Raw genomic sequence first — 20,940 nt, 5'->3', positions numbered from 1 at the left:
TGGTGCTTGGAACAGTATTGATTTAAAACAATACTTTGGGCCCCTCTGTTTTTTCCTTTGTTTCACACTGCGTGAGAATTGTGGATGTTATGATGCACTTTGGAGTAAACGTAGGTGATTTCATTTTTCCGGTTGTTTCATCTTATCTCATCTCTCTCTTTTTTTTTTTTTTGCACCTTTTACTAATTTCCTTGTATAACGTATTGCGCCACTCTCAAGCAGCTAACGCGGAAGGGTATAAGGCTCAGGTAGCACATATCAATACCGGTCACCGACAGGAGTACCATCAACGAGGACTTGTGCGTGGCGATTTATTTTTGTTTGGGCCCCTTTACTTCTTACTTTCTCTTGAAAGGGGGACGAGTGCAGTGGAAGGGGAAAGAAAGAGGGGGGAAAAAAAAAGAAGCCCAATAGTAAAAACAAAGGCAAGTGGATAGGAGTAACCAAAGGAAGGAGGTACGTCAGTGGTGGTTACTTCTCGCGAGAAGGAACGATACACAAAGGGGGAGGGGGAGAGTGTGCATTCGCGTATTTTTGTGTGCAGCTGTTGAAGGAAAGTAGAGACCAAAGGAGATCAGTGACAAGCTCGGAAGGGCTTATTTCATCATTTTTTTGTTTTTTTTAAAAAATTGTGCTGATTAGTTGTTGGAGCGTATATTTGCTCATCCTCCAGCTACCGAGATGACGCAGGACACCGCAAGGGCAACCGGTGGGGCAGCGGAGGGCGACAGGGGGGGCACCAGTGACGCGTCAGCGGCGGCGCAGTTGTCACCGGAGGAATTGGAGAACATCGACTCACTCACCAACCAGCAGCTTCGCAACCGCTCAACGCAGCTTCAGCGTGAAATACATCAGTTGAAGAATGAGGAGCGAACCATGTCTTCGGAATTGGCGGGGTTGAGAAGGGAGGTGGAAGAGAGCCAGAAACGTGTGCGCGATAGCAACAAGCTTCCATATCTCGTTGCCAGCATCGCAGAGGTACTGGATCTTGAGGCAGACGACCAGGATGTGGAGGAGTTGAATGTTGGAAAGAAAAAGTCTCGACATCCACAAAAGAGCGCTATAATAAAGACATCAAGCCGGCAGACGGTTTTTCTTCCTGTTGTTGGCCTTGTTGACGCAAACAAACTTTCCCCACAGGACCTCGTTGGTGTAAACAAGGATACCTTCCTTGTGCTCGAAGAACTTCCACCGGAGTACGACAGCCGTGTGAAGGCGATGGAGATTGTAGAGAAACCCAAAGAAAAGTATACCGATGTGGGAGGACTCGATAAACAGATTAATGAAATGATTGAGGCCGTCGTGCTTCCCATTACGGAAAAGGAAAAATATGTGCGTATTGGTATTAAACCACCGAAGGGCGTGCTGCTCTATGGTTCTCCGGGTACTGGAAAGACCATGCTGGCCCGTGCGTGTGCAGCCGCAACTGATGCCTGCTTCTTGCGCCTCGCTGGACCGCAGCTCGTACAAATGTACATTGGGGAGGGAGCGCGTATCCTTCGAGACGCCTTTGCTCTTGCGAAGAAGAGAGCACCAACTATTATTTTTATTGATGAGCTCGATGCTATCGGCTCGCGCCGTTCGGACGAGGGAAGTAAACACGGGTCACGGGAAGTGCAGCGCACGATGTTGGAGCTCCTTTCGCTGCTTGATGGCTTTGGAAGCACCGACGACGTGAAGGTTATTGCGGCAACGAATCGTATCGATGTCCTTGATCCCGCTTTGTTGCGTAGCGGGCGCATTGACAGAAAGGTGGAGTTCACTCTTCCGGATGAGGAGGCCCGCGCTCACATTCTTCAAATTCATTCCCGTCGCATGGCACTTCATGGGGATGTGAATTTTGAAGAGATTTCCCGCATGACGGAGGATATGAATGGGGCACAACTCAAAGCTGTGTGTGTCGAGGCCGGTATGTTGGCACTCCGCAACGAGCGGGTTTATGTGGCTCACGAGGACTTCGCGGAGGGGGTTACGGCTGTGCAAGCACGCAAAAAATCTAGCTTGAACTATTACGCATAGTTTACCCACAGCCTTTTGTCTTCACTTTGTTTTGCGTGCTCTGTTTTTTTTTTTCCTCTTTCCGTGTATCCACAGGCGTGCAAGGGTGGCCCACTTACGCTAACATCATGCGGCAGATGATGCATTGTGCTGCTGTGTGAGGTCTGGTTGTGGTTTCAGCGTCGTCTCGAGGATTGAGGTTCGTTTGGCCGCAAAAAAGAGTTGTCGAGAGCACGTTTTTTTTTATTTGTTTGTACTCTGCGGACTCTGTGTGTTGGGTGTCGATTAGGGAAGAATAGATGGGAAGCAAAACCATTGGTGTTGATAGGGAAGTGGGGAAATGGGAGAGGAAAATGAGAGTCAATGCTGAATAGTACGATACGAGTTTTATGGGACAACTCACTTCAGCACAGGGGTGTTGGTTGTTCATGGAGGGGAGGAATGGAGTCATGAATTCCACAGTGTCGTATATATTTTTTGGTGCTCTTTTGATTTTTTTTGTTTGAACCTCTTTCTCCCCCTTTGGCAGAAATTCAACAATCCCATATAAGCATATACATTACGTATATATATATATATATATATGTATGTGTTGAGAAACCCCATCATTTCTTACTTTTTCTTCTACCCCTTTGCGCTGCCACGTTTGGCACGCTTTGTCATCACCCGTTATCATTCTTACCTCGCTTTCGCTCTTGTCTTACGGGATTTTATTCCTTCCTTGGCCGTATTCTTCGTCGCATGCAGTTTCACTTTTCAGTAGTTTAAAACGGTTTTGTTACCCTGCCGCGGCAGTTTTTGTACCATGTGTCATGTGCTTGTAGAGGTGCTGCTTTTGCTTTTTAATTTTCTTCACTGTTATTAAGCGTAGCACACGTCGGCTCGTCGGATGTGCCGCGAAGTTTTGGTTTCCACCACTGTTATTGGAGTGAAGACTTGAGGTAAGAGGCATCGGTGTTGTCCATTTGTGATACACGAAAGAAAGGCGGAAGAAAAGAGAGGAAGGTGGCAGCTCGGAAAATTTTCAATAAGCAGAAACGGCAAGGTCCAGGCGCTGAAGGTATTTGTTTATTCTGCTTTGAATAAATAAATATATATATGTACCTGTGCATAGGGGCAAAGTGCGGAGGCGAGTAGCCGAAAAATGAGGGGAAGTAAATGACCGTGGCGTCAAGCGGCATATCTCTTTTTCTTTTATGTGTGTGTGTGTGTGTGTGCGTGTGTTTATGAGGGTGGAGGAGTGCGCATGTCAAATGTGAGACGGAGTTAACTTCGTATCCGATTCCGACTTGGATAGCGTACTTCTTTTACCTTTTTTTTTTTTTAAAAAAACTCTTCTACCATCGGTTTCTCTTTTTCTGCTATCATGCGGTTAGAGAAACAGTAACAGTGACCTTACCCAGGCGCATCGACAGTAACAATTGCGCGTGTCGAGGCCTACAGAAGCCTTTTGGGAGGTTTACCATTAGTGAACAGTAAGGTAGGAATTGCCACGTGTGTGTGTGCGTTTGTCTCTTCCTCTGCGAAGGAAACGTTAGTAAGATAGAGACAGCAACAGTTACTACGCATTGTTGTGAAGTGTAAAACCAATGGATAATGAATCTACCAATGAAGCAGCCATTAATATTTCTCGGCAAACTGCCAGGGTTGCTATAGACGGAGAAGAGACGGCACCGCACGGGATTGAGGTGACGGCGGAGGCGGAGGCGGTTGTTCGGTCTATTCCCCAGCCGCAAGCAACGGTAGAGAATTCACATAACTTTGCCAGTGCCCAACGTCGACTCATGAACGACTTGCAGGTTATTCATATGAACAAGTGCGAACAGTTTTGGACGAGGCCGCTGGAGGGCGATTTGTTCCAATGGAAGGCAGTCGTTCTTGGTCCAGATGGGACTGCGTGGGAAGGTGGTGTGTTCAAACTGCTTTTGCAATTCCCCCCTGAGTATCCCTTTTCTCCGCCTTCTGTGCGGTTTACAACAAAAATATTTCACCCAAATGTGTATGGAAATGGGGACATCTGCCTTGATACACTGAAAGACAAATGGTGTCCGTCACTGAGCGTGGAGTCGGTTCTCTTGATGATTATTTCACTACTTTCAGATCCAAACCCTAACTCTGCAGCCAACGCTGAGGCGGCCAGTATGTATGTCCAAAGCAGGGACAAGTATGAGGAGCGTGTGAGGCGTGTTGTTGAAGAGTCGCTTGAACAATCATTCAGTGATGCAGATGATGATGATGCTACGGAAGGCGTGGAGTGACTTTCTACTTAGTGTGGGATATGGAAGGGCGAGTGGACATACACACCAATTTATTTATATTTGTCGGTGGTGTGTGCCTCTCTGTCCCATTTTTGGGTTATTGTGCACATTGAAGAAACTTTGGTGCGTTTTGTGCGGGGTGCTGTGGTTGCGCGTGAGATAGTTGCCACGCACTGATCTCCAGGAAGTGGATGAGAAACAATCCCTTGACCTCTTTTCCTTTTCTGTCAGATGTCTTGACCATTTTATTTTCACTGTGTGACAGTATTGTCGGGACTTTTTGGTGGTGACGGCATAAGGAGGCTCAAAAAAAAATGCACATTTTCTGATTTTTTTTTTTTGAGATTCAGGACTTGGCATGCGCATATGTTCTAGTCTTTCCTTTTATGTACCCATATATGTTCACTTACGTGACTCCTTCTATCAGGAACGGATGTGAGGGATGCGTTGTGTTCCTCTTTTGTACTTCACCATGGGCAGCGGTCGATTTTGATCTAGTTCGCTCTATCCAGTTATAAAACTGGTTATGTGTGGCGGAGGATCCATTAGAGGAATTGCATGCAGGTGACGAAACATTGGGGTATTTTTTTTCTTCCTCTATTTTTTCTGCTCAAACCTCTTAGTTGCCTTTTGATGGATTGCGGAGTTATGCACATGTCCATCTCGCGTTGTCGTACATTGCCCCACGGTCATACTTAATTCCATTCTGTAATTCCCAAATGCAAATTTCATTAAAAACTGACCCTACGACACAACCTCTCCCATTTTCGATAGTTTCCTCCTATTACTAACGATTGGTTCCTAAGCGCTCTTTTTTCTTTTTTTGTTTTTACACACTTCTCCTTTAGTATCGGCTTGTTTGTGTTTGTGTTTGTGCTTGATTGCTGCCGCTTCATGGCGGCTCCATAGTTTTGGGTAATGCCGTTGAAGACGTATGTGTAAACAACTATATTTATTAATATTTATTTACATGAATATGAATGTTTGTGTTTGCGTGTGTAGCGGTAAGCTGTAGTGTAGCGGGCGCAGGATCCTCTCCCTCACTTATGAAATTGTAGACACAAACACTTTTGGTGCGGATGATGTGGTATTCCATTTGTATCTTGCTTGTGCGTCGTTTGTTTTTTCCTTGGTTGCATGACCACATGCTGCAGATTTTGAATGACGAGGCAAAACTCAGGCACAACAGATGAATGGACGGTGGAGCCGTGGGGTAAAGTAAGAGATGCCACCGTAGTTCTACAATAGGGGAGTCAACGGCATCGAGATGTTTTTACATCTCGTACGTCTTTCCCATTACTGCTCCTCCGCTTGTGGTTCGAGGGGGGGGGGAGGAAACGAAAGTTAAAGTAACATCGGTAGGGAATCAACGAAATTTTAACCGGACTACTCATGTGGATGTTACTTCTTTTCCTATTTTTTTTTTTAAAAGAAACTGTTGTTATTATTGTTGCTCTGCTGTACTGGGCTATCACCTGCTGTTTGAGTGCGCGTATATATTGTTTTTTGATGGTTTTAACTCCATCTTCCATTTTATTCGTTCCTCACCATATTGAAATGGTTATTCTTGACGCTTTCACCCTTCTTTATTTTGTGAGTGTATTTTTTGTGCTCTTCGAGTGAAAAAAAAAACAATGATAGAGCTTAGCTGTTTTCCCTTGGCGGTGTGCAACTCCCCACTCCGTCTTTATGCCTTTTTTGTTTTACTTTTTAATTATCATAGTGTGCTGCATCAGTTTGGCCCTGTACTTTCTGTGTTTCTCTTCCTTGTTTCTTTTTCATGTTCTTTGCTCCTTCTACTTGGTTTCCATATGTGTAACCGCATGTACGTATGTATAAAGCATTAGGATTATAGGGGGTGGTGGTGGTGGTGTTATGAACAATAAAAATGTGTTAGTTTCTGGCCAACGGTTGCGACTGGTGCCTTACTTGCGCCACCATGTGCCCCGCTACCACTGCTGGATGAGCGACCCCAAAATGTTGGAACTCACAGCCAGTGAACCACTGACGCTGCAGGAGGAGTATGAAAATCAGCAGGAGTGGCTCTGTGCAGAGGACAAACTTACGTTCATTATTCTTGCCCCAGTCTCTGTACAACAGGGTGAGATGGAGGTTCATGAAGGGGTTTGTGGGAAGTGTAGTGCCACAGCAGAGGAAAATGTGGAAGGCGGTAAGAAAATACTTCACTCATCCACCGGTGGTGCCGGTCAGCATAGCAAAATACCGGTGGACGCGGCGACAACATTAACGACACGAGATGGTGAGGAGGGGCTGTATGTTATGATTGGTGACTGCAATCTTTTCCTTCTTAGCAGTGGTGAGGGTGAAATGGAGGGCGATGGGAACACTGACAGCACAGTTGACACTGCTTTTCATATTTTAAGCAGTGATGAAATAAGCAGTGTGGAACCCACCACAACAAATCCAACGGCGGCAGATTGCGGGCGTTGTTTCGAAGTGGAGGCGATGATCGCGGAAGGGAACTTTCGGCGCCGCGGGTTCGGTGAGGAGGCTGTGAGACTTCTTATGAGTTACGCACTTGACAAGCTTCGGGCCTCCCGTTTTGTTGCTAAGGTGCGTGCGAACAACTTCTCTAGCATCCAACTCTTCACATCGAAACTGGGGTTCACTTTACTGAAGGAAGTCCCTGTGTTCGGGGAGATTCACTACATAAAGTTTTTCATTGACTCGGATGGGGAGTCATGGAAGGAGGAGGCTGGTTATTTGATTGGAACGTATGACGAGTCAGTGGAGCGAAAGTTACGCATCACAAACTTAGTTCCTGAAAACGAGCAGGCGTAAGGGAAGCGGGGCATGGGAGGAGTGGAGTTTCGCGAGTTGCAATGGGCAGAAACAGAAATGGGCGGATCAGTGATGTGACCAAACTTTCGGCAAGACATATTTTGGTAACGCGCGTGTTGGGGTTTTGCGACTGTTTCTGTTTAGGCGTACCTGTGTGTGCGTCAATGTTTCACCCCGGAGCCCCGTGATCCGTTACATCTTTTTCCTATTCCATTATGGAAACAGGCATTCAATGCACAATTGTTGAACTCAGAGGTATTGGGTAACCTCTGTGGATTGTGTTTACAGAAAGATCACAATCATACACACATCAGATACACAAATGAAATTCTGCTAACCCTATTTTTTGCAGACTGTCCTGTAAACTTTTACGTATTAATCCTGTTCCATACCTGAGAGAATGCGGTTGTATTTTTTGTTTTTAACTTTCTTTCTAAACCTTTCATTTAGTTCTTAACTACCGAAAAGGGAAAGCGACCTCTTTCCTCTTTCATTATCTATCTGAAGACCGTTCAGCGGCCCTTTGTTTCGTGCAAGATCGCATGGAGGAGAGTACTGAAAGATCACTTATCCGAGTTGATTCCCATCGCGATTCTCAACCGGAGCCAGTTGAAGATGCACACGGCGAGGACGTTGTTTTGAAGGGCGGTAAGACGCGACCACGGCCTATGCGTTTCGGTGTTCGACCACATTATTTCCTTCCAAATGATATTGTTTGGATTCGTCCCCCCGGTTTACCCTACTGGCCAGGGGAGGTGTTAGTAGCTGATGTTAAGTCCAATCGCATCACTGCCCGTTTGTTTGACCCGCCACCTTCCCTTGTTTCCTCAGGTGATGCTGATGACGGGTTGAAACGAGATTGTATCACCGCTCCCGCTAGCGCCGTGTATTTTTTTGACCGGCTGCGCACACCAGAAGATGTGGCGGATTGTATTGAGCAACGGTTACAGCGCACAAAACATAAGGTGGATGCATATGAAGCAGCGTTCCATCGTGCCGTAATGCACGCAAATCGGCTTGTGCGTATCGTGCTCAGTCCAGAGAAACTTCAACCATATTCTATATGTGGTGTTGGGATTGTCTACAGTCTTATGCGAACCCACATTTCGGCCCCACGACAACCACACACGGAAAACTTCATGCCACAAACGGCAGTTATTAGGCTTCGCGTTGGCTTAGAGAATGCGGTGAGGGACCTTAAGGGTTTCGAATACATTTGGGTGCTTTTCTCTTTTTCCTATGCTCTTCCTGTTGACGAAGAGTGCACGCAGGCAAAAGATAGCGTCACTGCGGCGGATGATACGGGCGGTGTGAAGGGTGATAGGGCAGAAGTTGCCGTCGGGGCGAAGCGCCAACGCCCTCGTCAGGGCGCAGAGCGCTCTGCTGGTTTCAAAACGATGTTGGTCCCCCCACGTGATAGTGAACTGCGAGGTGTATTTGCCACACGAAGTCCCCACCGCCCGAACTTTATTGGACTTTCGTGCGTGCGTCTTGTCGATGTGCGCGGTTTGGAGGTTCACATTGCTGATCACGACCTTCTCCATGGCACGCCCGTTCTAGACATCAAACCTTACTTACCGTTTTGTGATGCACATCCGGATGCGTATGCCGGATGGGTAGCGGAGTTGGATGCAGCTGGCCGTGGTGGCTCTGACCACAAATATGACAAGCAGTCGCTGCAGGTGGATCGCGTCTTTGAAGAGGAAGCAGTGGCGTGATTAAGAGAGGTGATTGAGACGCGCAACAAAGTTTGCATTCTTTTTGTCTTTTGTCTTCCTTTGCTTCTTCTTGACATCCCCTTTTAAACGTTACCAACTGTGTGGTGCTTCGGACGGACGAAGGGTCATGACGATGCTCATCTGCGGCTTTGTTGCGTTTGATGAAGCAAGTCTTGATTTGTTGTTACTGTTATCATCGCCATTATTATTGTTTCTCGCTTAACTTTTCTAGTGCAGTTCCGTAAGTACTTCGCATTGCTGCTGTGATATTTTATGGTCCGTTTGCTTTCCTTTCCCTTTAATTTGTTGATGCCACTATTTTTTACCGTCATTGTTTTTCCTTCTTTATGTTTTTTTTTCCTCATCACCACCCAAATCTCGCGGCACATCATTCATTTTCTCAACATAGCACAAGAAGTAGCAGTAACGCGTCCGTATATTCACCGGGTGTTGTGATCTTTGGTCTTTTTCCCCCTGTTATATTATTAATCACTTGGGGAGAACTTCCTCCACTTAACGAAGTACAGGGCGTTATTTTAAACGGAAGTTGAGGACACAACTGGAATAATTAAATAGTTGTTAGCAGGTGGAGTTATATATTGCTAAAGAAAGGAGGAATATAAACGAGAGACTACAAAAAAAACACGAAGAAAGAGATATAATAACGAAAGAAGCGATAAACTGAGGGTAATAACGGGAGTGTCTGCATCAAGGGCTCAAGGGAAAGGAGAAAACAAAGGGCAGTAGATTTCCTAAACTCCATTAGATTCGAAAGAAAGGAAGAGGAGGTTGGATTTGTGCAAGACAGAGGGTTGACAGCGTTAGTGTGTAGGGTCTTCTCACCGTTGTGGCTTTTTGTTTTAATCATTTGTCTGAGTGCTGACTGAAGTGGAAAAGCACATAGAAGGAAGTCCAAACAACAACAACAACAACAAAAAGGGCAGCGATGTCGTCGAAGGACATTATTGGACAGAAGTCGGCAGCCCGCAAATTCACCGATAATATAAAGATGACGTGGTCACGCCTCCTTGACCAAACTGTCCCGCACCGGCCTCTGCGTTGGGTCATGTTCGTCTTCATGCTCTCGCTGTATATCCTTCGTGTCTATTTCTGTGGTGGGTTTTATGTGATCAGTTACGTGTTGGGCATTCATTTACTGTTTCTTCTGGTGCAGGTTATTACCCCGCTCGCAGATGAGGATTTGGGGAGTGAGGGGCAGCTCCCTCACACTGCCGCATCTCCCGATGAAGAGTTTCGCCCTTTCGTTCCACGGATGCAAGAATTTGTGGTGTGGTGTAGTATGATGAAGTCCGTGTTGGTTTGCACGTTTCTCACACTTTTTCGAATTCTGGACATTCCCGTCTTTTGGCCTGTCCTTCTCTTGTACTTTATCTTTCTTACCATTATACAAGTCGGTGAGCGTATTCGACATATGATCAGGCATCGCTACGTTCCGTGGAGTGCGGGTAAACCAAAGTTTGTGCCCAAGAGTTGATATTTCCAGCTGTCCTTCTGTTTCCTAGGGGGCATTTCTGTCAGTGCTTCACAAACGCATCGCGTTACTTGTCCGCCCCCGCGTGATGCGGCTTTGCAGGTATTTTTACATGTTGGTTCGATTCGAAATTTGTTACGGGGATACCTCTTACTTTACTTTTCTAAACTTCTTTTTTGTGGTTACCTGTCGTGGGTCTCACCCATTCTAAAAAAAAAAAATGGGGTTTACCACTTCGTTCCTCTCTTCCATGCTATAATGTGCGAGCGGCCGTCAGGTAAACGTTTAAAACAAAAGTGTGGGCGGAAAGGGGGATGGAGGGAAATCAAATTAGGTGTCGGTTTTACGTGATGAGGGTAAACAAGAAAGAAAGTGAAAGGAAAGAAAAGGAGCGACGGAATGGGAGAAGAGAAGTGGAAGAAGATTGTACTGGAGGTTGTTCTTGTTTGTATTTGGTGGGGCCGCAATGAACTTATAGCTAACTGGTTGCGTATTTTTTGTTGCGGTTATAAGAGGAGAAGGTTCTGCAGCGGGGCTTTACTTCCCTTTTTCTTTTTCCTCTTTGTGCACAAATCAGCAATATATATATATATATATATACTTGCCACTTAACTGGTGTATTATCTCATTTTCATGTACTTTACATTCGACATTTGTTTTTTTCTTTCCCCTCCCCCCTCCCCTTCATTCTAGTGTTGAGGCGTAATGCGGTGTATCTCCGATTTTAGTTAAGGTAGTGCTCACTATGAAAGCCCCCAAAACAAAAAGTCGTTAACTGTCTTCATTCCAAGTGTGGTAAATGATGTTACAGCTCGCACCCCAACCGTGTACTACACACAGAATAAATTAAAATAAATAAATTATACATTTTACATGGACGTGCACAACTGCAGGCTTATCAGTTCTTTCTTTTCTTTTTCCTCTTCCCTTCGCTCGTTCTTGCTTCGCTTTGTTTCGCTAGGCTACCACTCGCGCCTGCACCGCTTGCATTTGGAGTGAACGAAATGAAGCAGGATCAAAAAGGGACCGGGAAAGTGGAGAAGGCGATGTACAGCGTTTTCACTTATTTTTGTGTTCGCGAATTCAGACGTGACTAGCCGTGCCAGGCGTTTCTAATATTTCATTTTTATCTCCGCAGGTTCTTTGTCCGTTTTTTTTTCCTTACAAGCACTCGATCATTAGTGTAGAAGGGTTAGGGGCAAGTGTAGTAGAGGTGGTATTTGAGGGAAAAAGAAAAAGAAGTGAAGGAACAAGGGTGTGTAGCCAGAGGGAGAAACGGTGGAGGCAAGGCGCAGTGGAAAACACTTACATTCTCGAACGCGCACGGATACATAAAAAGATATATATATATATATATATATTTATTTATTTACGGGCGTATATTTCCTTTTGTGGCAGAGTCTTCTCGACCAAAAATAAGGGAGTGGGAAAACCCATCCTGGTCGTAAAGTTAGGGTAATGGCAAGCGAGAAGGGAGGATGTCAAACCAAGAACACTGTGCGCATCAAGGGGGAAAATGAAGAAGAAAAGGAGATTATTCCACTTGACCAAGATGACATTGCTCTATTGAAACTATATGGCTCGGGACCATACCACGCCACGGTGAAGGAGTTGGAGGAGTTTGTGAAGACAAAGGCAGAGGCGGTTAACAAACTCGCTGGCACACGGGATAATGAACTTGGACTTGCACCACCCGTACAGTGGGATCTAAACAGTGACCAGGAGGTGATGCGGTCTGAGAACTCCCTTCATGTTGCTCGTTGCACCCGTATCATAAACAAAGGTCAGGACGATGCGAAGTACGTTGTGGCCATTCGTGACACAGCCAAATACGTGGTGAAACTTGGCAACCGCGTGGCCCGTCAGGACATTGAGGAATCCATGCGTGTGGGTGTGTTAGTTGGGTATTCCAGCATTCACATCGAAATACCCCTCCCACCTCGTGTTGACCCGTCTGTATCGATGATGCAGGTAGAAGAAAAGCCAGACGTTACATATAATGATGTGGGTGGAGCAAAGGAGCAGATCGACCGCATTCGGGAGGTCGTGGAATTACCCCTCACTAACCCAGAGAAATACACACAGCTTGGTATAGATCCACCGAAGGGTGTGTTGCTCTACGGTCCACCGGGGACGGGGAAGACGCTCTTAGCGAAGGCTGTCGCCAACCGTACGGACGCGACTTTTATTCGTGTGATTGGTTCCGAGCTGGTTCAGCGTTATATTGGTGAGGGTGCCCGAATGATTCGTGAGATTTTTCAGCTTGCAAGGACCAAGAAGGCAGCCATCATTTTCTTTGATGAAGTGGATGCTGTTGGTGGTGCTCGAGGTGGTGGTGATGGTGACGACGAAATTCAGCGAACGATGCTTGAGATGGTGAACCAGATGGATGGCTTCGACTCACGTGGTAATATAAAGGTTATAATGGCAACGAACCGTCCTGATACGTTAGACCCCGCCCTCACACGCCCAGGTCGCATGGACCGCAAGCTTGAGGTTGGTCTGCCGGATCTGGAGGGTCGAACAAAGATCCTTCGCATCCACGCCAAGTCACTCTCGTGTGAGAAGGCGATCAGGTTTGAACTGATTGCGAGGTTGTGCCCGAACGCAACGGGTGCCGATTTGAGGTCGGTCTGTACGGAAGCAGGCATGTTTGCCATCAGGGCGCGCCGCAAGACAATTAACGAGAAAGACTTCTTGGATGCCGTTAACAAAGTGATTAAGGGCCATCATAAGTTCAGCGCAACAGCCAAATACATGGTGTACAACTAACTGTAGTGGTAGCGGGGCAAGTAAAGAGTGGTGGAGAAGTGAACAGAAAGGGGAGATAATAACTTAGCAGAGGAAAATTGCCTTGTGGAAGTGGTGTGAGACTCGATGTTGTGGAATAGCAAACGTCCTTAGCAGTGTATGCATGTGTGCTTTTGGAAGGGAAAGATGCTGCTTTCTCACCATTTTGCGCACGTACTCACGCGGGAATGTAACGTTTTTTATTCCCCCCTTCGTTGCATTACCTCATGTACTTTCGTGTTCCTCCCCCTCTTTTTCTCCTCCTTTTCTCCTCCCTTTTTCGTACTTTTATTCTTCTTTGCTTTCTTTCCGATCAGTCGCTGCAATTCTTATCTCGTGGGTATTCGTTTACCTTTGTACCGGGAGCTGAAAATGGAAGGTGGGAGGTATGTGCTCACAATTTGCCCCATGCAACCTTAACTGTATGGAGATTGGAGAGGGAAAAAGGGAGTTGACGAATGGTGAAGGCTCTTTTTTTTTTTTACGAAGGTCACACAGAGACATCCTGTACTGTAGCGCACCTTCGCTTGGTGGGTTCATAAATGGTATTTTTGAGGTACCCTCCGTTCTTTCGCATCTCTGCTCGCTTTACCGAAATGTGCTTACCGTTCTCGGTGAAACAGAGCAAGTTTACTACCTCTACCATCTTTTCTACATTCCACTATGCATATTTTTTATTTTTCAATTGGTAGCATTCTTTCATCGTTTCTGCCGTATTCACAAATTATTGCCTCCTCGCCAATTTCTCGCGTTTTTTGTTTGCCCCAAAGGTTCACTGAGGCTATGTGATCATGTGACGGGAAACGGTGGCATTCCTGTTTCCCGCATTTTTGTTGACGGCTGCTGCAAGTGGAGGTGATCATTGCGGTTTTGACTTCCAAGTGCTGTGGAGGAAGATGGTGCCGTGTCTTAGGAACGCAGCATCGCTTACGGGCACTGAAGTTTTTTCCCTTTCTGCTTACGAGCTTTTTGCGAAGGGTGATGCTACGAGGGACGTGTGAGGTCTTCATGGATTTGAATTTACAGTTGTCACTGCATGATTTCAGTTCCCCATTTTTCAAATATACAGCTATTTCACGCTTAGCCACATTGCCCCTTTCGCTGTTGCTTCATTACTTTCCTTTTGTCTCTCACACTCATTTTTCTTCACTTTTAATGCATGTGTGAGGTGGTCCTTTTATGAGCTATCGAAGGTTGCGCTAGCGGGCGGAACCGAGGAAAGAAACGCGCACCTTAGTTTTTTTTGGCTTATGCTTCAAAAGGCAGGCCGCCACGGCGGCTATGCGACACAATTCTGGACAAAGCGGCGAACGGCTTACCGCACACGGCACGAAGCACTAACGGCGCATTCTGTGAAATCTATTCAGCGCCGGCTGGTACTGCCGCTCGAAGCGCATGATTGGTCTCGCGCATTGGAGGTTCTTCGGGCACGTTACGCCCTTCTTGGCCGCACCACTCTGGACTATCAACGAGTTATTCGGGGTATTGCTGCTGATAATGTCTCACCTTTTCGTATTCAAACTGGTGTCAAACTTCTCAATGAACTGCGTGATGAGGTTTACGCGGGTGATGTGAAAGCTGACGGTGTGTGGGTCACACTACTTTGGGCATACGTGCACTTGCGTCGACCGTTGGAGGGTTATGAGTGTTTGTTGCAGGCCAAACGCCGCGTGAAGATGTCGGCACTCACGTGGCACCACATGGGTGAGACGCTTATTCCACTTTTGGCAGAGTTTGGTATGCTTGCTGAGGCGCGGTACGTATTTGAGAACTTTATGCAGGTGGGTGGGAGCCTCCAGGAGAAGGAGCGGATGTCGCATATAATAGCGGAGGCTGCGGCGCGTAGTGGGTCTTGGGCGGAGGCCATACAAGCCATCTGCAGAAGTACAGGAGACGTGGCGGTGGAGAAGGTGGAACCCATAGTTACAAAGCCAAAAAACCCCACGTTAGCATCTCTGTTTGTTGCCGAAGCTCCGGGCTCTACGCCGGGCGTAGGTCGCGTGAGGACTCCAATTGATAGTGGGAGCCTTCAGAATAAACGGCTTACTACAGAGGCGGTTCGCTCAATGATGTATTCGATGGCAAGGGATGGTCAGTGGACGTTGGCCCTGGGTTGTCTACACGAATTATGGGGGCGTCAGATGCCTTGTGCTCAGCAGGACTCTCATACGCCCAGATGTGCATCAATTTCTGTTGATGGGGTGGCTCCAGCATCCGTTTCAAGCACCAGTGGAGATGTGGCTCCCCAGCCGCTGATTATGACAGGCAGTGAGATGCAACAGTTGCTAAATACATTGGGAAACCAAAAGCGGTGGAAGGAGGCAGTAAGGTTGTTTAGAGATTGTTATCTCTCCGGATGCACCCACCCGCTTGTAAGGACCAGCCATCCCCTCAAACCTTTGACGCTAAACTTGCTATTTTCTGCGTTTCCCCGTGAGACAAGGAAGCTGACGCTCACTAATTCCGGGGAGGAACCAGAGCTTTCCCACCTCGATCATATGGATTCCAAACGACAGCAGATAAGTGGAGTTGAAAAGGTGCAGATAACCCTGCAGTTAGATGTGGTGTGCCACCCTGATCAGGTAGTAGTCTTGTTGGACCAGTTACTCCTTGAGCGAGACGATATCGTTATTACAGATTGTATGATGGGAACTGTAGGGCCGGCACTGGTGCAACTAGGCCAATGGGACAGGGCGTTGCACCTCTTGCGGCAGGTTCCTGAACTCTTTCCCACAAAAGAGAAGCACCTACGGCAGCATGAACAACTTGAGTCTGCCGAAACGAAGCGCCGCATCCGACAGCACCTTGTGGCTCTTCTGTTCTACCTTTACAGTGCCGTTTCGTTGGAGGCTCGCTATTACACAATTCTTCACTTTCCGCACGTCTTCCCCGCCGAGATGTTCAGCTCCATGCCACCTCCCAAAGAACTCGCCGCGATCCTTCGGGAACTGCAACAACAGCGGATTGAAAGGTGTGAGAAGAAGGAGGCGCTGCGGCACTTCGCCTCGCGTCGTCGTTCACGCACCGTGCAGCGCACCGAACAAATGGATGCCGAACTTAGAGAGCGGCTTACTTTGCTGCATTCAAAGCGAGCCAATGCTTTTTGCGCGGAGGACGACCCGGAGAGAGACCCGCGGCCGATACCAAAGGGTCTGCACGATACAGCAAGTGGCTGGAATTTCTACGGCCGCGGCGGTGAGATGGTGTTCATGAATCACAGACGAACGGCGCATCCATTTTCGATGCACCCAAAAGTAATGCGTTCGTTGGCAGATCCATACCGCGGATGGGGCCTAAAGCAGAACAGCTGTTGGGCCCACCGTGAACGAGTTAAGAAGTGGAACGGCAACAGCGCTGTTTGACCGCATGGAATGGGTGTGTGGTGTGGACAAAATGGAGGTATTCTTTTTCTCCAGTGGACTCTTCTCTACCCTAATACCAACACTAACGATTTTTTGATGCGGTGCTCTTTTTGTTCCTTTGCTTTATATTGAGCACAGAAAACAATAATTCTGTTCGAAGTACCGCTCTTCTCCAATTATTTATGTCTCCTTTATTTCATCCTATTTGTGCAGGTGGGGCTGACGTAACTTCTTCAAGCAAGATAAGTGAAACGTGGAGGGCGAGGGGTGGAGGAAATGGTTACCTCTACTGGTCTTCTCTCACGTGTTGCAGCAGTAGAGAAGGCGGCGGAGATTGCTAAACCACCACCTCCAAAGGTAGTGGAACTAACGGAAGCAGCCAAGCAGCTTCCCCAGCACATTATTGGTGTAACGGACCCTACCAAACTTAACGCTCAGGTCTCATATTTTCAATGCCCCCCTTGGGCCGCGCTCCCTTCAGTCGCATGTCATTTGCAGTGTACACGTGACGGTGTACCTTTACCCGCACTAGGGTTGCATCGTTTTCCGTTTTACTTGTTTGGTCGGAGTAAGGTTTGTGATTATGTTCTTGAGCATCCCTCCATTAGTAGCGTTCATGCCGTCCTTGTTTTTCATGGTGGGCAACGCTGTTTTGTGTTAATGGACTTAGGCTCAACTAACGGTGTAAAATTAAATGGCAATCGCATCGAGAAGAGGCGACCGCTGCCCGCTCCCGTTGGGAGCAGCATTCAGTTCGGGTTTAGCTCTCGGGTCTACAAGGTTCAACTGGGGCCTCCATCATCGTCCAAGAGGTTGCGAGAGGAAAAAGAGAGGCAAGAAGCGGAGGAGGGAAAAGGGAAGTGTGTGGAGGAGGATCAGCAGAATGGAACATTGGGAGACACTCGGGTTTCACCTTCAACGTCGGGAGCTGTTTCTAATGAAGAGCGAACAGAGGGTAATGTTGTAGTAGACAGAACGGTGGTTGAATCCGTTGCCGCAGAAACTAAAGAGGTTGTGACATGTGATGGGGTGTTAGAAACCTCTGTTCAGGCAGGGGCGCCTCCACCTACCGAGCGGCATTTCTACCATGTACTCGTAAAACACAAGGATGTACGCCGTCCTTCTTCTCTCGCACCGAGGAACAAGGGAGAGAAGATCACGCGATCAAGGGCCGACGCCATTAATTTAGCACAGGCGATACTTGCTCAGCACAAGGAAAGGAAGACCTGGTCGTTGGACGAATTCGTACAAGTGGTGCGTGACTTTAGCGAATGCGGTTCTGCCAAGCGTGATGGAGATCTGGGCATGGTGGAGAGCGGAACGTACACGGAGGGCTTTGACACCGTTGCGTTTTCCCTTAAAAGTGGTGAAGTAAGCGCGCCAGTGGAAACTGAGCTGGGTGTGCATTTGATATATCGCGTTGAGTGACGTGACACGCACGTTTTCCCCTTTCCTTTCCTTTGTTATTGTTATTATTACCATTGATGGCATGCTTGTTTTTTGTTTTTTTGTGTTGCGCATATATGGTGGTGAAGGCGGATGTGCAATATTAATGATCACGTGGAAACGCTGCTGTTGTTGTTATGGCTAGGCGACGACGGCATGGGGGGAATACCGGAGAGGTGTCGAGTGTAGAACAGCTGTGGTGACTGATAAGTTGCTGCCCCTTTAAAAATTAGCTTACGCACGGGGGTTCCTGCGCATGTGTTTATTTCATCGTATTTGTCAAGAACTGCGTTGTCGGGCCGCAAACTTTCTCCTTCATTTTGAGACGAATAAATAGAGAAGCATTAGAACTGCCAGTAGTTTCCAGAGCTGGGGTGTAACCGAAATATAATCTCAAGAACCGTATTAAGGACAGTAAACACTAGCGATTGGGCGGTCGGGTGAAGGAAAAGGTTAGGGAAGGGTGGTGGGGATTAGATGGATGTTGGTAGTAAAGTCTTCGTGGACCAGTTGTTGAGCCGTGTCAGCTTTTCGGATATCATTTCATCGCATGCTCACATTGTTATCGAGGCCCACCGTGGGAGCGGTAAGAAAAGCCCTGCTGGAATGCTAATGTTGGTTAGGGACGATAAGCACATGAATTGGGCAAGTGGCCGCAACAAGGATTCGAATAATAACACATATGTGGATATAAGCGCTACCGCTGCTGAGTTGCCGTCACGAGGTCAGCCACCTCGTGAAGGTTCATCGCAGAATGTACCGGCACACCCCGAGGACATATTCCTCGTTTGGGTCCCGTACTCTTACATTCCTCGTGAGTGTCCCAAGCTTCTGCCTGCGTTTCCAAGAAATTCTCCGATTTTGGGGGTTACTGTGGTAGGGAAGCCGGGCGATTCTTCGACTGAATTGTCTCACATAACGTGTATAGAGATGAAATGCATTGATAAAATTCGGCGTGTGGCGTCCGTTGGTGGTAAGAGTGTTATCGAAGTGTATCGCCTTGACTCAGCAGAAATTGTGATGCTTTCGTTTTGCCAAGGGGGTCTTACAAGCTTTTTAGCGGAGATGAGGGTCGTATCGCCGATGTCGCAGAGCCATCTTGATACAAATGACTTCATTGTGTACGGTCGCCGCCCAAAGAATTTGACAACAAAATTTTCAAGTTCTGAGGAGGAGAGAACTACCGTAATGAGTCACTTAAACAAGCTTCGTAGTTATACGCGCTCTTCTTTTCTCAACGAGCTCTGGGGAACTGCTTCGGGTACTGGTACACCCACTGCACTGCAACCTCCAACTCACGAAACTGGGGATACCAGGGATATGCAGATAATGTTGTACGGAAAGAAGGATAGCAATCCGTTGGCAACAGTTGCGACCAAACTCACTAACGTGTTTAATTCACTCCTGGAGCCTTCTCCCAACAGCAGGGACGAGTTTGGCTCCAACGTGGAGGTGGGCCCGTCTCTCCTGTTCCCTTGCTCCGACACACCTCCGAAAGGGGATGAAAGAGGCGACTTTTTTCATGGAGAGGGGGGAGTTGCTGCACAGATTTCTCAGGTCGAACTTCAGGTTCCTCGCATTTCCCGGTGCGAGAACCTTCGGCAAATGGGTCCTAGGCTAACTGCAAATGAGTGGGACACCTGTTTCGTGGGCGACGAGCGGCGCGTAGATGTAGAGAGGTTTGAACATGCCAAGATAGTTGCGTACATGGGTGGTATAGATTCCGATATAAGGCTGGAGGTTTGGTGCTTCATGTTGGACGTTTACGGGTGCCATACCAGTTCAACAGAGTCGCAACGTCAGCGCGTTCGGGATGAATATAGGCGCAGGTATGAGGTACTTACAGGACAATGGAAAACCATATTCCCCGAGCAGGAGGAGAATTTTACCGTATTTCGTGAAGCGCGCGTAGCAGTAGAAAAGGATGTACTCCGGACTGACCGTTTTCTTCCCGCATATGCTGACGAGTGTGGCGAGAAACTGTGCATGTTGCGCAACGTGCTCTTATCGCGCGTGATGCTGAACCTTGACTTGGGCTATTGTCAGGGCATGAGCGATATCCTTTCACCTATTGCTCTTCTAGCCCAAGACGAAGTGGAGGCGTTTATGATTTTTAGTTGTTTTATTGCAAACCACTGTTGCAACGACATTCTTAAAGATGTCAAAAGGGGAATGGAGCAGCATCTTACCGCGTTGCGAGCACTTGTGGCCTTCTCCGCGCCCCTTCTGTTTAATCACTTGAAGATACAAGGGGCTGATGATATGTTTTTCTGCTTTCGTTGGCTTTTGGTGCTATTCAAAAGAGAATTCCCTGTAGAGGATGCTATGCTCCTCTGGGATGTCATCATTTGTTGCCCCTATACTCCGCGGTTTGAGATATTTGTTGCTGCTGCGCTGCTAAAGGCCTTTACTCCACAGATTCTTGAGATGAATTTGTCGCACGACGAATTGCTGAAGTTCGTTAATAGCGCGTCGTGCCAGTTGGACGTGCGTCATGTTATTGTTCTTTCACAGGACTTCTACTTGGAGGTGGCGAAGCATGTTACCACATTGGGCGGAGGGATGGTGTTTCGAAGAGGCCGACTGCCAACCCTTGAAGAAGTACTGCAGATTTTGGAAGGCAACACAACGTGATTTAACTTCCAATGTTCGTCTTGCCACACCCCTTCGCTATAATCACAATCTACCGCATTCACTGACTCTACTCTTTTCTTCCGAGCTTTCGCTGCCGTCCGTCGCGAGCCTCCACCGTGATCGCGCATTTGATAAAGATATAAAACCTGAAAAACAAAGTATTGTGAGTGACCCGACAGTTTCTTACCCTCTGTTGTGTTAGTTACGCACAATGAAATCCGTATGTTGTTACCGGTTTGTCTGCGGGCACGTGCTACTATTATACACGGCCTTTCTGCGCTCTGAGGTGTGTGGTATTGATTGTGCGTGTGTGGTTCTTTCAATGCTTGTTCGATGTAATGCGCCTCTGTATATACTGTTATTGCATGTGGGTAACGGTTAGTTTCAGTCTTGGAAACCGTTCTGCTTGCTGCTTTCAGGGGGCACAGCGTGTAATTTTT

General features: G+C 47.4%; 14 protein-coding genes across 14 annotated transcripts; 11 read left to right on the top strand and 3 right to left on the bottom strand.

Annotated features, from left to right (window-relative positions):
- Nucleotides 1-89: 89 nt before the first annotated feature.
- Nucleotides 90-437, top strand: TbgDal_VII2865 (hypothetical protein, unlikely; the record flags this gene model as incomplete). The annotated part of the gene is made up of 1 exon (XM_011776310.1): nt 90-437. One exon carries the CDS (start codon nt 90-92, stop codon nt 435-437), a length of 348 nt encoding a protein of 115 aa, XP_011774612.1.
- Nucleotides 438-681: 244 nt separating this feature from the next.
- TbgDal_VII2860 (proteasome regulatory ATPase subunit 5) lies at nt 682-2,019 on the top strand (the record flags this gene model as incomplete). The annotated part of the gene is made up of 1 exon (XM_011776309.1): nt 682-2,019. One exon carries the CDS (start codon nt 682-684, stop codon nt 2,017-2,019), a length of 1,338 nt encoding a protein of 445 aa, XP_011774611.1.
- A 94-nt stretch (nt 2,020-2,113) lies between these two features.
- Nucleotides 2,114-2,449, bottom strand: TbgDal_VII2850 (hypothetical protein, unlikely; the record flags this gene model as incomplete). The annotated part of the gene is made up of 1 exon (XM_011776308.1): nt 2,114-2,449. One exon carries the CDS (start codon nt 2,447-2,449, stop codon nt 2,114-2,116), a length of 336 nt encoding a protein of 111 aa, XP_011774610.1.
- Nucleotides 2,450-2,776: 327 nt separating this feature from the next.
- On the bottom strand, nt 2,777-2,950 carry TbgDal_VII2840 (hypothetical protein, unlikely; the record flags this gene model as incomplete). The annotated part of the gene is made up of 1 exon (XM_011776307.1): nt 2,777-2,950. The coding sequence occupies one exon, from the start codon at nt 2,948-2,950 to the stop codon at nt 2,777-2,779; it is 174 nt and encodes a 57-aa protein (XP_011774609.1).
- Nucleotides 2,951-3,587: 637 nt separating this feature from the next.
- Nucleotides 3,588-4,256, top strand: TbgDal_VII2830 (ubiquitin carrier protein, putative; the record flags this gene model as incomplete). Its single annotated transcript, XM_011776306.1, has 1 exon — nt 3,588-4,256. The coding sequence occupies one exon, from the start codon at nt 3,588-3,590 to the stop codon at nt 4,254-4,256; it is 669 nt and encodes a 222-aa protein (XP_011774608.1).
- A 54-nt stretch (nt 4,257-4,310) lies between these two features.
- TbgDal_VII2825 (hypothetical protein, unlikely) lies at nt 4,311-4,622 on the bottom strand (the record flags this gene model as incomplete). Its single annotated transcript, XM_011776305.1, has 1 exon — nt 4,311-4,622. The coding sequence occupies one exon, from the start codon at nt 4,620-4,622 to the stop codon at nt 4,311-4,313; it is 312 nt and encodes a 103-aa protein (XP_011774607.1).
- Nucleotides 4,623-6,131: 1,509 nt separating this feature from the next.
- TbgDal_VII2820 (N-acetyltransferase, putative) lies at nt 6,132-7,058 on the top strand (the record flags this gene model as incomplete). The annotated part of the gene is made up of 1 exon (XM_011776304.1): nt 6,132-7,058. One exon carries the CDS (start codon nt 6,132-6,134, stop codon nt 7,056-7,058), a length of 927 nt encoding a protein of 308 aa, XP_011774606.1.
- Nucleotides 7,059-7,600: 542 nt separating this feature from the next.
- Nucleotides 7,601-8,776, top strand: TbgDal_VII2810 (hypothetical protein, conserved; the record flags this gene model as incomplete). The annotated part of the gene is made up of 1 exon (XM_011776303.1): nt 7,601-8,776. The coding sequence occupies one exon, from the start codon at nt 7,601-7,603 to the stop codon at nt 8,774-8,776; it is 1,176 nt and encodes a 391-aa protein (XP_011774605.1).
- Nucleotides 8,777-9,722: 946 nt separating this feature from the next.
- Nucleotides 9,723-10,271, top strand: TbgDal_VII2800 (endoplasmatic reticulum retrieval protein,putative; the record flags this gene model as incomplete). The annotated part of the gene is made up of 1 exon (XM_011776302.1): nt 9,723-10,271. The coding sequence occupies one exon, from the start codon at nt 9,723-9,725 to the stop codon at nt 10,269-10,271; it is 549 nt and encodes a 182-aa protein (XP_011774604.1).
- A 1,455-nt stretch (nt 10,272-11,726) lies between these two features.
- Nucleotides 11,727-13,040, top strand: TbgDal_VII2790 (proteasome regulatory ATPase subunit 1; the record flags this gene model as incomplete). The annotated part of the gene is made up of 1 exon (XM_011776301.1): nt 11,727-13,040. One exon carries the CDS (start codon nt 11,727-11,729, stop codon nt 13,038-13,040), a length of 1,314 nt encoding a protein of 437 aa, XP_011774603.1.
- Nucleotides 13,041-13,446: 406 nt separating this feature from the next.
- TbgDal_VII2785 (hypothetical protein, unlikely) lies at nt 13,447-13,917 on the top strand (the record flags this gene model as incomplete). The annotated part of the gene is made up of 1 exon (XM_011776300.1): nt 13,447-13,917. The coding sequence occupies one exon, from the start codon at nt 13,447-13,449 to the stop codon at nt 13,915-13,917; it is 471 nt and encodes a 156-aa protein (XP_011774602.1).
- Nucleotides 13,918-14,308: 391 nt separating this feature from the next.
- TbgDal_VII2780 (hypothetical protein, conserved) lies at nt 14,309-16,420 on the top strand (the record flags this gene model as incomplete). The annotated part of the gene is made up of 1 exon (XM_011776299.1): nt 14,309-16,420. The coding sequence occupies one exon, from the start codon at nt 14,309-14,311 to the stop codon at nt 16,418-16,420; it is 2,112 nt and encodes a 703-aa protein (XP_011774601.1).
- A 276-nt stretch (nt 16,421-16,696) lies between these two features.
- On the top strand, nt 16,697-17,848 carry TbgDal_VII2770 (hypothetical protein, conserved; the record flags this gene model as incomplete). Its single annotated transcript, XM_011776298.1, has 1 exon — nt 16,697-17,848. One exon carries the CDS (start codon nt 16,697-16,699, stop codon nt 17,846-17,848), a length of 1,152 nt encoding a protein of 383 aa, XP_011774600.1.
- Nucleotides 17,849-18,343: 495 nt separating this feature from the next.
- Nucleotides 18,344-20,500, top strand: TbgDal_VII2760 (GTPase activating protein, putative; the record flags this gene model as incomplete). Its single annotated transcript, XM_011776297.1, has 1 exon — nt 18,344-20,500. One exon carries the CDS (start codon nt 18,344-18,346, stop codon nt 20,498-20,500), a length of 2,157 nt encoding a protein of 718 aa, XP_011774599.1.
- Nucleotides 20,501-20,940: the final 440 nt, after the last annotated feature.

This window comes from Trypanosoma brucei, chromosome 7 (genome assembly GCF_000210295.1).
Source record: "Trypanosoma brucei gambiense DAL972 chromosome 7, complete sequence".
Taxonomy (NCBI): Eukaryota; Euglenozoa; class Kinetoplastea; order Trypanosomatida; family Trypanosomatidae; genus Trypanosoma; species Trypanosoma brucei.
This window is presented reverse-complemented; position numbering and strand designations above follow the sequence as displayed.